Source organism: Chaetodon auriga, chromosome 14 (genome assembly GCF_051107435.1).
Source record: "Chaetodon auriga isolate fChaAug3 chromosome 14, fChaAug3.hap1, whole genome shotgun sequence".
NCBI classification, from domain to species: domain Eukaryota; kingdom Metazoa; phylum Chordata; class Actinopteri; order Chaetodontiformes; family Chaetodontidae; genus Chaetodon; species Chaetodon auriga.
The window spans coordinates 6,689,857-6,706,486 of record NC_135087.1 but is presented as its reverse complement, the minus strand read 5'-3'; the positions used below and the strand labels follow the sequence as shown (position 1 = coordinate 6,706,486).

The following is a 16,630-nucleotide window of genomic DNA, read 5'->3' as shown; positions in this document are numbered from 1 at the left end:
AGTAACCTTCACTTGGCAGGCAAATGTGAGTGAAATGTGAGGGAAAGTGAGCAGCTGCAACGTATGCAAGGACCAGCATGAATATTTATCAAGATGGAAGTCCAGCTAGTGCAGACTGTCAGCTCTCCTGGTATGCATTTGTTTACAGTAGGTGTTTAGAGAGACAGTCACGGCTTTTCCTGTGGACCCTTTGGGAGATGGAGGGAGTGTGTCCAGATAGCAGAGGAGAGAAGACAGAAAGAGAGAGGGAGGAGGAGGGTAGTTTCTTGCAGCCTGAGCGTTTGGCTGAAGGGTGGAGACTCAGAGCAGCAGTGAGGAGGGAGGCAGGGAGGATCTCAGCTGGAGCAGAGAGGGAGAGGCATACAGAGAGAGGAGTGTGTGTTGTGTGGATGTACTCGCCTGCCTTGCTGACTGACTGACTGTGTGTGTGTGTGTGTGTGTGTATGTGTGTGTGTGTGTTTGTGTGTGACAGACAGCGAGAGGGGAGAACGCGTGGATACTACTCCACAGGACTGGATGTGTTTGGCATCACGGACGGAGACCACACACACTCAAAAAAAAGGTAGGACTTTTCACGTTTTTTAACAGAATTTATTATTTATTTGCTCTCTTTGGTAGCATCTGGGTTAATCGCATCCAAAACAGGGTGTGTTCCAGAGGAGGAGGGGGCTTTTTCATATCCACGCTGTCGTTTTGTCAGCGCTCGAGGGGCGAGATTGATGCCGCTGGCTGGTTTACATCACGGAATCCCCTCCTCCCTCTAAAATCTCCTAAAACCTCCTCGCTGTCAGGTGAGCTGCAGCTTTATTTCCCCCCCATCTCCTTCCTCCCCTCATACATGTGTATATGTGAGGGGAATAAGAGAATGGACTCCCTTCCTCCCTTCTCCTCTTCCTCCCTCCTTTTTCTTCCCCCAGGATTGGGCAGATCTTATAATGTGGAGCCAGAGGAATTAAGGGCATCTGTTTCGGGGGATATTTGCCCGAGCAGAGGAGATGAAAAAGAGAAGGAGAGAGGAGATGAGGCAAAGGGGATGCAAAACACAGAGGCAGCAGAAAACAGGGAGAATCCCACAGGCCTCCTGTGAGGTTTTCCAGCCATTCTTGCCCTCCGTACCGAGAGAAGAAAGCAGTCGACCACACACAAGGTCCGTGTAGTGGTTGTATCAGGCAGATGGCTGGGAGAGGAGGAGGTGGAGGAGGAGGAGGAGGAAGAGGAGGAGGGGGGTTTGGTGTTTTTATGTTGCTCATAGATAGATACAGTCTCAGACAGCAGCATACATTCACAGGAAAACCAAGAAAATGAGTACAGACATGCTGTTTTTCCCATTCTTGGCTCGTCACACAAAGGCATCGTCATGTACAACTCACATTAAAACGTCCAATCATGTGTGTGGTTGTGTGTTACATATCCAGGCCCGGTACAAACGTACACAGCGAGTCAGAATTACGTAAGAGCTCACGTCTGGGCGGCTCGTACTGTATCTCCAAGGCAAGCTGCTCCAAGGCCACAGATTGTTCCACAAACATCGATGTTGAGACTGGAAGAGCAGCTCGCAAAGTGTCCGGCGATAAACAAGAAACATCAAAAACCTTGAGAGTGAGTGTTGCAGATAGACGGCGGAGAGGGAGGAATGGTGGAAGAGAACAAGAAAGAATGAGCAGACATCCACAACTTACTGAGGGCTTTGACCCCTCCACTCCCATCGCTGCCTTCAACCAAAAAATCTTTCCAACTCGGGCCAAAGTGTGAGCAGTTCTTGGACGAGTTTCCTGAAAGCATCATTCTTGCCGAAGTCTTGTCTGTGTGAACTTTCCCTTTCGTACTTTGAAACAGATCAACTTGTTTCTCAGAGATGTACGAGGCTTCAGAGGGAAGGTAACACGAGGCGGGGAGGATGTCTTCGACCTTTGTACTCGCTCCACCTGTTTGCCTCTGACCGTGTTTGATTTTGGGCTTTAAGCTTATTCAGCTGTGCTGTTGTCTGTGCGGATAAAAGCATCCAGAGCTGTTTTTGAGTCTTTTGGGGAAAGCCTGAGTCTAGCTTCAAACCTTGTCCAGCCAAGTCCTTGAAAGCAAGGTCAAGTCAGGTCACAAGTCTTCAGCCTGCCAGATCAAAACATGAAACTTTAATATTTCTGCTTTCAGGTTGTGCTTCTAGGGAGTCAAGACACGTAAGATAAGATTGTGATATGGGTTGAACTCAAGTCTCAAATCTACCAGAGCTGTTTTCAAGTCTTTTGGGACAAGTGGAAGTCAAGCCTCAAGTCTTGTCCAACTAAAATCTTTAGTTCTTGAAGGCAAAACATGAAACTTTTCAAATCTCAAGCCAAGTCTTTACGGAGTCCAGCAGTCTGATTCGAGTCCAAGTCTCCAGAACTGTTTTCAGTTCTTTTGAGTGAAGTCTCAAATCGTCTCCAAGCAAGTCTAAGGTTAGGTTGTAAGTCCCAGATGGCAAAACTTCAGATTTTGATGAAATTTGCTTTCAGGTCCCTGGTCCTAATTTCCGTACCTTAAGTATGACTTGAGTTAATGTCAGGTCTACCACATACTTTTAGCCTTTTGGCACAAGTCCTGGCCAAACTAGTCTCATGTCCTTGAGGGTAAAGCATGAGGTTTTGTTCTTGTTACTTAATATTTCAAGCTAACGTCAAGCCAAGCTTTTAGGGAATTTAGTTTCAAGCAAGACAAGTCTCACAGTACGTCGGTCCAAGTCAAGTTCCAAGTCTTCATTTTTTGTGACATAAGTTGGACTCAAGTTCAAATCAAGTCCCAGGTCTTGTCCAACCAACTCTTCAGTCAACCTGCAGGTCTCTGATGTCAAAACATGGGAGCTGAATGTCTTTGAATCAAGTCTCACAACTGTCATGTCTGAGTCAATGTCCAGGTCCTTATTTTTGTGACTTGTGTCTGACTCAAGTCCAAGTCTCAAGTCTGCCAAAGCTGCCTTTTTAAGTTTTTTGCATGAACTTCAAGTCTTAAGTGAAGTCCAAAAGCTTGAGCTTTACTTCTCACAGCACTCAAGTCCTTTTCTGTAACTTAGCTATGACTCAAGTGCAACTCTCAAATCTCAAATACCTCAAGTCTTTAGGGAGTCAAGTCCCTGAGCAGTCAAGTCTCAAGTCAGCGTTTTTGTGATTTATGTCTGACTGCAGTCCAAGCCTCAAGTCTTCACCTCCGGGAGCATCAGCTGCTAATGTAAGTTTCTGACAGCGTAGATTAAATCTATGACATGCAGAATCCTCCCCAGAGCAGATACACTTTCATTACTGTTCAGCCAAACCTCCAGTTGGAGCGAGTCAGGCTCTGGAACAGTCTGAGCGGCACACTCACGCTCTCAGCAGAATCTAAACAAGCCCGGATGTTTGTAATATTGTTAACAGCCCAGGAGTCTGGCCGTGTTATTCTTGGCATGCTGATTGATTCCAGAGGAAAAGTATGTTTATGCCTCCTCACTCAAGGCGAATGCGCAAACACTGCTGATTCCGACCAGCTAAAGCACAGAGAAGAGAGCTTAATGTACACAAAGGCAGGTAAAACTCTCACTTGTGACACACGGTGCAGGAAGTTGACCTTTTAAATTTGGCCACCGCACCGGCCGCTTCCAGGTATGATTTCCGGAGTGGAAAAGAAGCTCCGCACGATGGCCGGTTTCCTGCCGGAGGAGCCAGGGGAATTTAAAACAACCCTGCCAAAACTCACCAGCATTATTTGGCTGCTGGCTGGTGTTAATTTTCCACCTTGGTCAGAACACATGCGTTTATTTCTCTGTGCTTTTAAAGTCCGTACTGTTTCTGTGACAGCAGTGACATGAATTGTTTCTACACCACTAACTACACTGCTGTTATATAACGTGCATATAAAAGGTTTTAAACACAAGTCTTTAAACGTTTGAGGAAAAGCAAACCACTCGGTCACTGCTTTAATCTGACAAAGAAGAAACATGCCGGGCCTCGATTGTTTGATTTAATAAACATAATAGACCACGTTTGTGCTCCCTGGAGCAATAAGCCTCCTCCCTGCTGCCTCCTTGACTCCCGGGGGATGCATCATTTCCTGGGCCACTGCCTTCTCCCCTCCCCCTTCTGGGACCCATTTAACCCCCCCATCACACACACACACAGGCATCAATATACACATACACACACACACACACACACCACAATCTCTAAGATGGCAGGATGGGCAGGGCATGCTGGGGGTGGCACAGATGTCCGGGCTAATCGAATATTCACGGGTGGTGGTGGTCTGACCGAGAGACAGCAGCACGAGGAAGGAAAGAGGAAGAGACTTAAGAGGTTAACATGCAACGTAATCAGCATTAAGTTATGAAGAATCTGACACTTAATGTTACTATAATCTTGTTGTAAACAGTATATGGCAATTATGTGACAAGTGGGGGTGGTGTAGATGGTGTCTGTGATGAAATGTTGAAAAATGTTTGAAATGCCCATCACTAGATTTAGTAAAGGCTAATACATTGATAATTCGATGTTTCATATCAAACGTTACCTGATGTTTAATCGCTCAGTAATTGAGTGAGTGTGATTTTTACTATGTTTAAAATAATGGTCCAGTACAAACCAGCTATTACCTGCTTAAATTGTAAAAGATACTGGGTAATTCTTGGTAATTGCTTCTCCAAACTGCTAAAACCATCAGCGCCAGATCTGTTTGTAACGCTGAACCAGACTGGATGAAAATCTGATGTCAGGTGTTTTCCAATAATCAGAACTGGTTATGTTGCCGTCAATCAGATCTGATGAAATCCCACCCACACAGCCTTTGAGTGTTAAACCCATTAGATTCTAACTAAAGCTGTGGGGGTTTCTTCTAATTTAAACGTCAGTCGCTGGATTAAGTCACAAATACGCAACATTACAGAGAAATGCTTCGACAATACAGTGCTGCAGTACACTGTAGATAGGGATAGCATTTCAAAAAAATCATGAATGAAACAAAACCACAAGCCTCCCTCCCACATACAGTATGGATCCAAACCACTGAGGCACTATTATAGTTGAAAACCCATGAGTCTCAGGGTAGCAGATGCACCATAATTATATTTACATGCTGTAAATACTAAATGTAAGATGATTTCAATCCATTTTATTCCAGGGAGAGGATGCTAGTAGATCGATCTCAAGAGGAAATGCAAATAATTTTAGTAGAAATTTGGTTTTATGGGAGTTTTTGACATTATGGGACAAAAAAGAGAGACAAAAAACAGTTAACTGGTTTCACCACGCAGCATAAATTAAAAACAGAAAAGACAAGTAATTGTGGACAGACATCATGAACAGAACTTCAACAAAAAACACATGGATGCAGTTCTCAAAATCATTCAGAAAGAGATGAAAGAAGAGGAAGCTGATGAAGAAACATCCTCTTCTTCATGTGTTAAAGCACACTGCTAATAATGTGGATTGTTTGTCGCTGTTAAGGATATTGAACCTCATGTCAGTGTTCTTGTATCAGTAAACACAGAGAAAAGTATATTTCAGTGTACAAATATGACAAAACTATTTGAGGAAAGCACAGAGAGGTTTATTTTCCCAATATTTCAGCTGAGTATCTACTCTTTTAATCCGTGTTATTAATCATATTTGAGAACAGAGGAGGCATCCTGGATGTTCTATTTAGAGACTGAACTTTTCCGAATGTTCCCCGTGCCTGTGTGACGGGTGTAGGAGGCTGTTGTGATGTGAGCCTGGAGGTCGGCTCCAGGTCCAGGTCTGAGTCCTCCTCAGAGCGCCAACAGAAATAGTGATGGAGGACGCTCAGCTGTCACACTGAGCGTCATCTCCCCAGACAATCATTGCCTGACAGCTCTGCTCTCTGTGTCCCATCTCCTCCTCTTTGTGAGCGCGGGGGTGGGGGGCGTCCTTTCTCCTCTTCAAGGGCAGAGATCCGTGCTCTGTTACATCCAATAGTCGATGTCCTCTTGATTGCGTTCATTAATAACTCCGGAGGTCAGTTTTATGTTACGTCTCCTTGCTGCGGTCACTGTAAAAGCCTCTCTGGAAGCAGATATGACGGTCACATCTCTGCCTCTTTTATCTGCCCGATAAACTTTCTGCCTATTTCCAGCTTTCATTTATTTATTTATTCTCATTCAGTGTGACCTCTCCTATCAGTTTACCACTGTGCAAACCTCGGTGTAGCTGAGCGCGCCCTTCACGGGGCCTTGTTCCACGGTGACATCGCAGACTGTACCTCATTGTCCTGTGGCGAACTGAGGATGGTACAGTCACTCAGTCGCACTGTGACTGCTTGATGACTGAATGTGCGCGAGTGCTTTTGCAGGCTCAAGCACCACTGCTGTCTTTCATGAAATAACAAAAAGCAGGCTTGCATTTTTGAAAATCCGCAGTGTGGTTTCGTGTTAGTTTGGTGGGTTTTGTAGTAAAACACAAAGAAGAAACGACTCCGTCAGCGCACAAAAGGATCGTGTCAGCTTTTACAGTCACAAAATTGGAGTCAGGGGGTTTTCTTGTGCGATGAACAAAGCAGCATCCCGGTTTTTTCCTTCAGCGTGACGTGTATCAGGCGTTTTAAAGGGTCAGTTCACTCAGATAACTAAAAAAAAAAACATCTTTTCTCACTGATGGTATCTGTCCATACATCCCTTTATCAGAAGAGCTGAGGGAAAGCCAAGGCTCCCAGTTCAAACTGCCTCCAATAAAAGATGGTGGAGACATAAATCAGTGTTTTTTTATACCCCTCCCCCGAATAGGGATTGGCCAATCATAGCTTAGCGACTGTAATTACAGACAGCAGCTCTGTCAAGCTTTGGATATCTCCACATGTTGAAGAGGTGTGCATGCAGCTGTAGTGAGAGCAATACCACATCTGAGGAGTTTTGTAGGTTTTGGTCTTTTTTAGGCTTTCCAAACCAAAAACACACAATTAAACTGTGTGTTTACCTGCTCTAACGTGCACTGCAGTCACCTGCTTGTACCATGAACTACACCTACAGGAGTGACCGAGCATTACTTTGAAGGCCAAGGAGCGTATTAGTAGCCAACCGCATTTGTTTGTGGTATTACAGAAGAGCTGATCATGGCGAGCACAGTCACCGTGTAGTGTGTCCTCGCTGTGTGGAAGCCGGTCCAGGGTGCCATCAGAGTTTAGGCTGAAGTTAGCAGCTCTTCACTGGATCTTACCCAGCCGGCATTACGTTTGCCTCATCCAAAAATCCTTTTCTCTCATCAATTAATGAAATAAAAACATCCTGTTTGAAAATAGTATCTGAGCTAAGCAGCGAGACAAGGTGATGTTAGAATGAAATAACAGTCTGATCTTTGTTGTTTCCTTATCAAGCTGACAAATCTAGGACTGACGCAACAAGAACAAACCTGTTTCTTTATTTCCATGTCTTCTGCCTGGATCATCAGCTGGTGAACTTTCTGCCTGGGACATGCAGGTCAGCCGTCAGTCTTTTAGCACAGTCTCACACATGTAGTTGCCAGGTGTCATGTTTAAAAACAAGAAGCAAGTCAGCTGAAATTATTTAAAAGTCAGCCCAAGAGTGTGTTTTCAACTAAGTCACGGAGGAAACATTAGCTTAATTAGCTAGCTAATGACAGCTGATGACATCTGCTGGTTACTTTTGACATTTCAGCAGAAGCAATCAGCAATTCAGCAATTGGTCGCTGGCTTGAAATGAGACGCCTGCTGAAGTCAAGGACTCATTGTTGCAGAAAGATTTTTTAGTGGTAAACCTGCACCATTATCACTGAAAACTACATGTGTAGTGTGAGGACACAAAACTTCACGATCATGGCAACAGTAAGTAAGGAGGGGGGCTTAGCAGCCCTCAAAACTTCTGAGCAGGGGTCCCTTTCCTTCCTCCTCGCATCCCTGCAGACCCTCGCAGGTTAATCACTGGCTCTCCAGGGTCCAGATGGCCGAACTAGGGACAGATTTTTAATTACCACGCTCTGATTTCACACCCTGGGCGTCGCAGAGGACAGAACACTCCCTGCCCGACCACCTTCATTTCTCTCTCTGGATGGCATAAAAAAAAAAAAAAAAACGGGACAATAAGGTGTGCACTATAATAGACAAAGGGGAGAAGAGCGGGAGGGAGAGCTGGGCTGAGAGTCAGTGTGTGTCGGAGTGTGTGAGACACCATCACTCTCGACAGGCCAGGATGTTTCCTGCGGCGCTTAATCACCCTTTAAGTCCGCGACACCCAGAGTCGAGCAGCAGCTATAATCACATCTGTGGAGGGCCTCGTCACGAACACAGACCCCCTGAAAACCCGGAGGAAGGGGTTCAAAACAGCTCCAAATGGCAGGGGAAGGATGGCGGAGGGGGTCAGATTGATTCGACGGTGTTAGCAGCAGGACGGAGCGTGCTGGGGGTGTTTCAGTCCCATCACCGAACACCTGTCTGCCGCCGAGGGAGGGACGGGAAGCAGAAGGTTTGAACACAGGAGAGAAATGGATCACCGGTCGTGTCCCATAATGCATCTTTGTGTTTCCTCCCTCAGCAGAGTTCATTTCAAGGCGCTTCACTGGCATAAAAGTGGAGAAGATAAAACCAAACTCTCTGATCTCACTGCTGCTCTGCAACTTGAATGTGATGACACAAAGAGTTCACAGCGAAGTCAAGCTCAGCCTGCTCTTTCTTTTAACGACGATCGACTTCCTTGCTTTTCTTTTTCTTTGCAGCACACAAACTGATCAGTGACGGTGTCAGTATGCAGCTTTTCAGATATCACAGCTTCATCTTCTCATCAACAAGAGGATGTGAAAACCGCAATGATCAAAAGAAAATCTATAATCATAATACATTCAATATGAGCACAATTTTAAGATATCTTTAACTTACAAGTAATCTTTTCTTGATCAAGCTAAAGGACTTTTTTTAGCATGTTTGCAAGATTTAGCTCCTTAAGTTAATAATGTTAATGATGAAACACAAACACACAATATTACAGAACTGCCTCCAACCCAGCAGCACACCACACACAACAGGTGACTGTTGAGCTTTCATGAGAGTCTCCAAGATGTAAGTGTGAGTGTTGAAGAGCCGGATGTCTCTGTGAGCAAATAAAACCTGACAGCTACAGGTCATGTGACTGACTCTGTCATCTGAGCAGAAGTGTTCGTTTACTTTTTCAGCATGAGACCTAAAGCAGGTATCGAGCCTCAGTACATTTTACCAACCAAGGCGTGTCCAAAGCCTCACTGAAACTGAATTACTGGAGACTCTCAGGCACCCAACGTTGAACGAACAGCCGGTCAGATTCATAATCTTCTTTACAACTTTATCGGTCACATAGCTCCTGATTTAAATAGACATTTTGGCCATTTATACCATTTCATGCAGGCAGAGTGTGTGTGGCTGCTTGTTCTCAGACAACACTTGACAATCTTGCTGCACACTGAAGCACTCCAGCTAGTAGTTTAAGAATTACTGCACTGATTAAAAAAAAAAAAAATACTGTACAGCTTGCATAACACAATGTAATGGTGTAGATTAATGCCTCCAGTGAATCAGGAGAGGTGACAGTACAGCAGAGTAAGACCTCCTGTTTTTTTTTTTGTTTGTTGTTTTTTTTTAAACTCTAAGCAGTTTCAGCGTTGCTGGAATACTCTGGCTCAGGGGTTCGGCCACTCTTGGCGAGGTCTTGTTAATGGATGCCTCACTGTAACGTTGCTTTAACATTGTGTTCTGCCGTGATTTACGATGGGTGGAATTCCCTTCCTCTGCAGATCTGCTCATGCAGGGTAATTGGCCCATTTATCAGAAGCAACAGAAAACGGAGCTGCAGAGGCAGAGATGCATTAAGAACAGATCTGCTGGACCAGAGGAAGAGGGTCAGATAGAGAGGAAGAGGAGGAGAGGTGAATGGGTCAGCACCAGCAGAAGTTCATCTGAAGATGGAAGCAGCAGCCAGTTAGCTTAGCTTAGCATAAAGACTGGAAACAGGAGGAAACATAATGAAATCCACGTACAGGCACCTCTAAAGCTCACTAATTCACACAGTTATATGTTATTCAGTTAATCCATACAAAAACCAGGATTGTACAAAATATGAATATGACAAGTTGTGGTTTTACTGGCTGACAGATATGAGAGTGCAATCAATCTCTGCATCTGTCAACTTTTCTTTTATTCCTTTAACAGCAGAGCTGTGATTAAGTTCAGCCTTTTTGGTTCTTACCATCACCAATAACTGATGTCAAAGTCACTATTAATGGCCAGTAGTCCTGCAGATAACCTCCTTATAGTACCACAACGTGACATTTTACATGTTGCTTGGTGGATTTTGGTCTTTCATAAGATAAGTGGGTGCTAGCTGTAACTTCATATGATATGAGAGTGGTATCAATCTTCTCATCTCTCTCTTGGCAAAAAAAAGCAAATAAGCACATTTTCCAACATGCTGAACTATGTCTTTAAAACCATAATTTATCCCCTGAATTATGTGTCACGTGCGCCTCCCTCTGTAGCTTGTTGTGGCATTTCTCCATCAGTGTTTCTTCCCCTCAGTGGAGTTTGTACGAGCGAGCTGTGACATTCTTCAGTGATCAGAGGGCAGCGGCTACACACAAGCTTCAGTGTAATTTATCTGGAATGTGCAGAGCTTCTGCCTCTGATCAGCCTCTGGTTCTCACTCCCTTTATCTTTTTCTCTGCAGAGTGGGGCGGACGCCAACTGCTGACCGACCAGCGGGCAGACACCAGGGCAGAGTGTGGAGGCGTAAGCAGACAAGGTAAGTCAAGACTTAGGGTGAGTTGTCAGTTGCTCGGAAACTGGGGCAAACTGTGCAACGTGAAGAGTTTTTGCATCACAGCGTCCATAAAGTTGTTGACAGTGGACACAGTTAAGGCCTGGGTCCATGTGAATGCATTATTTATCTGCGCCTGTTGCAATGTGACAGTTATCAGCATGTTGACACCATGTGCAACATCTCAGGGTGGTATTTTGGGCAGCTGGCAGATAGGAAGGAAGGAAGCAAGCACAAGAGGCTTCATGATACACAGATGAGCGGAGTACAGTAAGAGCAGTGAAACGACGTCCTAAAACAGAACACACCGCAATCAGAAAGCTCCTAAAGCAGAAAAAAACAAGATGGGGAACAATCTTAATTTATTGTTCATTAAACCCTTTTAGTTTCCTTCAAGGCACCAGCTGTTCCTCCCAGAGTCGACACATGCATGGGCTTCCATCTCCTCTCCCCTCCCTCTTTGGATATGAAAATGTCAGGGTGGCATTTTCACACACTGCACCGACAATAAGCAGGAAAATGACTTTGTTCGCTCACCGACAGCTCTGCTAAATAACTTCGAACGTCTTTTATGTTCTGCCTTTTTACTTATTTTGCACGGCCAAGTTTGCATTTGATTTGAAAATCCAAGTGAACCCAAACACAGAGTGAATGTTCGCGTCATCTAGATGCAACTTAGATGTGAAAATCCCCGTTTTTGAGTTTTTTTTCTCGTTTTTAGTCGCACCGACAGCTCTGGGGATGGCAGCATCAGATGGTTAGCATGCTAACATGCTACATGAAGGTGGTGAAAATGATAATCATTGAAGCATATCACCATCGTCATTGTGAGCATGTTAGCATGTTGCCGTTAGCATTTAGCTCAAAGCAACATTGTACCAAAGTCTTTCTTCCCATTGAGTTTAGATGCTGCTCCAAATTGTTTTATGTACCAAGTACTTTTGAGACTCAGTCAAAACTGTTTCTTTCCTTCCTCTTTAGCCCCTAAGACACAGTTTTCCATTTGTGTTTATGGTATTTATTTAACACATTTCTCCTCATCAGTTCCACTCAAACCAGGCTATTGTGTCACAGCGTCTGATTATTTTCTGTAAGCTCTACTTTTCATCCCAGAAACCTTAAAGGGTGGAATCTCTCCCCATCAGTAGTCTGGTGATACGTTGGCCTGCTTTGACGTCTCCCCCGAGTGTTGAAACAATATTATGGCCTCGATACAAAGACGCCAAAGACTAATTTCTACTTGTCAATCACACCTCTGTGGTATGCCTTTGACCTACTTTTATTTTGGTGAGGGACAAAAGTGAAGTTTGTGTGCGAGAGTCCCAATATACCTGTGCACAATTCTCACTTAAAGTTTCTTAAAAGTACATTAGTCATCATTAACTTTATTAACCAATATTGATTTTAATTTCTGGCACTAATAACATCATAGGTTTTGTTTTTCACACCCACCTCAGTTTAAATTCAAACACCACAACCCTCAGAGGGGAAGCGCTCGTCAGAGTGAGAACATCCAGGATCCCTCAGCTGCAGTGACTTTAAAACATAATGTTTATGTTACACTGTTAACACTGTGCCGTCTGCTGCGGGTTGTGCTCATATATCCTCCTCACGTTTGTCATTTGGCTCGTACAGAATGATGCGAGATTTTCCAGCCCGGTTCAGCAGGAACATTTCAGTCCTAAAAATGTGTCAGTTAGATTGATACTGCAGGTGTTCACCTAAACTAACATACAAGTCTGTTAACTCTCACACTGTCACGTTTCAGTAGGTTAAAAAATGGACAGAAAAAAGCTGAAACTGCGGCACAGACACAGCAGTATAGTTTAATGAATGGTTCACAAACAAAGACCAATAAGATACGGATTTAAATTGTTTTAAATATTATACGTATTACGATGGAGGAGGGCATTGATGATGGAAGGATAATATAATGGGATGAAGGTAAAGATGAGAGGTGAGAGATAAGGGGATGAGGAGTGAGGGAAAAATGAGGTCAAGAAATCAGGTGAGCTTTGATTCTTTGTACATGAACATGTGTGTCAGGTGGGCTGAAAAAACAGCAAAGCCTCACCAGACCTGCCAGCCACACCCTGCAGTCGACACACATACGGGGGGAGAGACAAACACGAGGCAGAGAGAAAGGGAAAAACAACTGCACAAGACAACAAAGGAGGGAGAAGTGCACATACTGCACATACTACACATACTGCACATAGAAACATGCCACATCTCTAGTCCCTTATCGCCTATATCAATGTCAAGTAACCTACTTTACAGTTTATCAACCTCAGCTTCACGTGAACGTTTGTCTTTAAGATTAGATTTGATTCCACTTTGTCAGAGCACATGATAATTCTCTCAGAAATAGCAGGTAGGTTTCTTTACAACCGCTCTGGCGAGCAAATGCTAATAAATCTCGTGAAACAGACAAACAGTAAGCGGTGACCCCATGCGGGTTTTAATTGATGATCAGGTCATCTGGGGTGACAGCGGAGATTCCTGCGGCGGTCCGCCGTCCTGATGAGCAGGTGTGCGACCGGGGACCATCAATATTCACGCTCAGCTCCAGCACCTCGCTGAGATCAGTCCTCACCTCACACTGAGTCATACCACAGTGCATACAGACTGAAGACGGGGGGGGGGGGGGGCGCAGGGAAGATTGATCACACACCAAGGATGATGCTGTTTTAGAGCACTCGCAGCTTGATCCGTTCAATCACAGAGGTTATAAAAGCCAGAGGAGCATCTGAGGACAAAGAACTAAAACTGTGCACCAGAACAGACAAATTGAAGGAAAGATCTGAATAAACTGGTGGAGAAACAGACGCAGGCCTCATGCCCAGAAGCTGTTCTGAAGACTGCTCAACAGCGTACTAAGACATCTTTATGTGGTTTCCATTACTTATTCATCCATTCGTATGTCACATCTGCACGAATCTGCAGTGTGCACATCGTCCGTAGCCAGTTAGCACACAGTAAATGAGTGTGCGCACTACGCCAACGTGTCCAGCTCCTCGTATCCACCAACAGTCAAACTACAGCCTTGGAAAGCTTTTGCCAATTTCAAATTTGGAAACTTCAAGAGAAACTTTCCTCTAACGATGAACCCAATAGCTCCTCAATAGCTACGTAACCTGATATAGACCTTATATATTCCATATGTATGGACTAATCTTTCCGGTTTCAGGCACTCTGCACCTTTCACAGGGAATGAGCTGCAACCTGTCCCCAGGCCAGACTCATCCTTTCATTATCTGCTGTCTTTTAAGAATCTTGCGTGTTGAGTCTACATACTGACTTTGACTGCTTACTTTTCCGGCATGAACTCAATGACTCAAACCTTTGTTGTCAGAAGTAGTGCTTAGTATTGAAGGGGGAAACAGGTTGACTTCTTGTTTTGGAAATGCCTTTGTTGGAACCTGAAGACACGTGATGAATCGTATAGTTTCACTGTGTACTGCAGTAGTCAACAAGCATCACTGTAGCTTCGTAACATCTGCGAGGTGACCTGTTTATCTCGAAGACAAACTGATGCGCTGGGTTGACACTGTGCTTCACTGTTGACTAAAAAGTATTGAGTTTCAGCTGGCCTGAAGGAAGCCACCTTCATCGTTGCCAAATTAGAGTTTATTTATTGCTAAAACCAGTAGTTATTCATTTATCTATTTTAAATATAGAGCTGGACAAAACACTGCCCACTCGCTTGCCTCCCACCTTCCCTGTCTCCCCCTCACTGTCATGGGCTGCCTAGCAACCGAGGCCATAAATAATACGCCTGTGTCTGTGATAAGTGTGTGCGTTCACAGGCATGTGACAATAAATAGGGCATCTCTTACTAACATTCCTCTTTGCATGCCTGCTATAGTGCTCGTCTTTGTCAACGGCACGCCATGGGTGAACCTCAATGTTCCAGATGTTTGAAACTCTTTCTCCTCTTTGTAGGCAGAGCACACGAGACCTGACTGACAGCGCCCATGGCGAGCAATAACACGGCCAGCATCGCACAAGCCAGGAAGCTGGTGGAGCAGCTGAAGATGGAAGCCAACATTGACAGGATAAAGGTGAGCAGACACGTGTCCACAATGACTAAAGCTCATCAAAATCAACGCAATACACCTCATTTGTTTGATCCGTACAAAAACAGAAATTTAAAGCCAACTATTAGCTCTCCGCTCTCACGTCTGTGTGATAAGTCTACACCCAGCTCGAGCTCCACACTTAAAGGCATCGTTTGACATATTGAGAAATATTCCCTAATGCACTTTGTTGGCAGGAGTACGATGAGAAGATTGATACCACCCTCATGTCACACTCTCACGTAGCTTAGCTTAGCATAAATACAGGAAACATAAGGAAACAGCTAGCCTGCCAGCACCTGTGAAGCTTACACATTAACATGTTGTATCTCCTTTGTTTTATCTGTCCAAAAACAGAAGTGTAAAACCAACTGTTTGCAATTTATGGTGCGTTTCGTGGTTCTGTTTCCCTGTTTGCAGTCTTTATGCTAAGCTAAGCTAACCTGCTGCTACATATTTAACTTTGTGTCTGCACACTCTATGTCAGCGTATACTGAAACGTGTGTCTGTTTGATCCCAGGTGTCAAAAGCAGCAGCAGACTTAATGTCATACTGCGAAGCTCATGCCAAAGAGGACCCTCTGTTATCGCCGGTGCCAGCGTCAGAGAACCCGTTCAGGGAGAAGAAGTTCTTCTGTGCCATCCTGTAAACTCGGCATGGCCCTTCAGCAGTCTGCTCAGCGTGGGACTTTGAACATGAACGTTCAAAATACGTAGAAATCTTCTAGTCGGAGGGCACGGTGATTATTGCCCCCTTTGTCGAACGGCACGTAACGAGTGCGAAAATTAAAACCCACAGAGTTTACATGTAACCATTAAAGGGGTTGTGATTGCTTTTGGAGGGTTGTTGCAGCATGTTGAAGGGGTCTGTGCTTTTAGATGACACAAAAGGGATGAGGATGAGGATAGCGCAGAGACATGACGGACAACCAGTCAACCCACCAAGTCTTCAGGTTGTGATGTGTACAAAACTAAAAAAAAAAAAAACTAAAAAAAAAAAAAAAAAGAGGTAAAATGAGAATAAAAAATATTTTGTGGTTCTTTTGGGACTTCCAGATGTTCTGTTAAATGGTTTGTGGTTGGGTCGAGCAGCATCGTAGGACAGCAAACGAAAATACGCCTACCACTAGATGCCACCTGATTATTGGAATGTTTTTTTAAGTTGTTGTTTATCTTCTGTTTATTTCAGCTTTACCTATCACCTAGATATCTTTCTATTACTGTGTGTGATTACTGAAAGAGCTCTGTTACCTTTTTTTCTTACAACAGGTTAGTGAAAGCTTTTTTAATGGGATGTTTGAAACATTCGACTCTGTGATTCTCTTTACAAATACCTGTCTGAAAATCAGTCTGTGTACCAACATCTATCTGGCAAATGTGATGCAGTTTGTCTCCTTCAGATACGAACCCTCTTTCTACTCTTTGTATAAAATGACTAGCAAGTAAACTGTGCTGTGCCGTGAGTTCTGAATGTTTGTGTTTGTATCATTAACTATTGCATGAAATGGACAAACAGTCTTTCTATTTCCTTTCATGTGGAGATTGTATGAAACAGGGGCAGCCTCCGTCTGGAAGTGCCAAACACATTAAAACAACAATGATTCAATACGGACTCAACAAGGACATCTCTCACATATAATATTCTGGTGACAACTTTGCCCTTGATGTACTGTGAGGGGAGGTGAGGCTTTTACTACCTGAGAGCAGGTGGGCTTAGAAGAGGAGGAGGCAGAGGTGACCTGCCAGTCACAACTTGCTAAAAGCACACAGGCAGCAGTCAGCAGGGGGGGAAACACAAAGAAAAGCAA

The 16,630-nt window shown here is 44.3% G+C and overlaps 1 protein-coding gene across 1 annotated transcript; it reads left to right on the top strand.

Annotated features, from left to right (window-relative positions):
- On the top strand, positions 1-16,285 carry LOC143331396 (guanine nucleotide-binding protein G(I)/G(S)/G(O) subunit gamma-2). Its single transcript, XM_076748224.1, has 4 exons — positions 1-562; positions 10,655-10,729; positions 14,690-14,808; positions 15,344-16,285. The coding sequence occupies exons 3-4, from the start codon at positions 14,722-14,724 to the stop codon at positions 15,470-15,472; spliced, it is 216 nt and encodes a 71-aa protein (XP_076604339.1). The 5' UTR covers positions 1-562; positions 10,655-10,729; positions 14,690-14,721; the 3' UTR covers positions 15,473-16,285.
- Positions 16,286-16,630: the final 345 nt, after the last annotated feature.

What these genes read in the sequence shown, in the direction of transcription:
- LOC143331396 (XM_076748224.1), top strand. Translation starts at nt 14,722, where the DNA reads ATGGCGAGCAATAACACGGCCAGCATCGCACAAGCCAGGAAGCTGGTG. An exon ending in CCAACATTGACAGGATAAAG is followed by an intron (nt 14,809 to 15,343) that starts GTGAGCAGACAC and finishes GTTTGATCCCAG; the next exon opens with GTGTCAAAAGCAGCAGCAGA.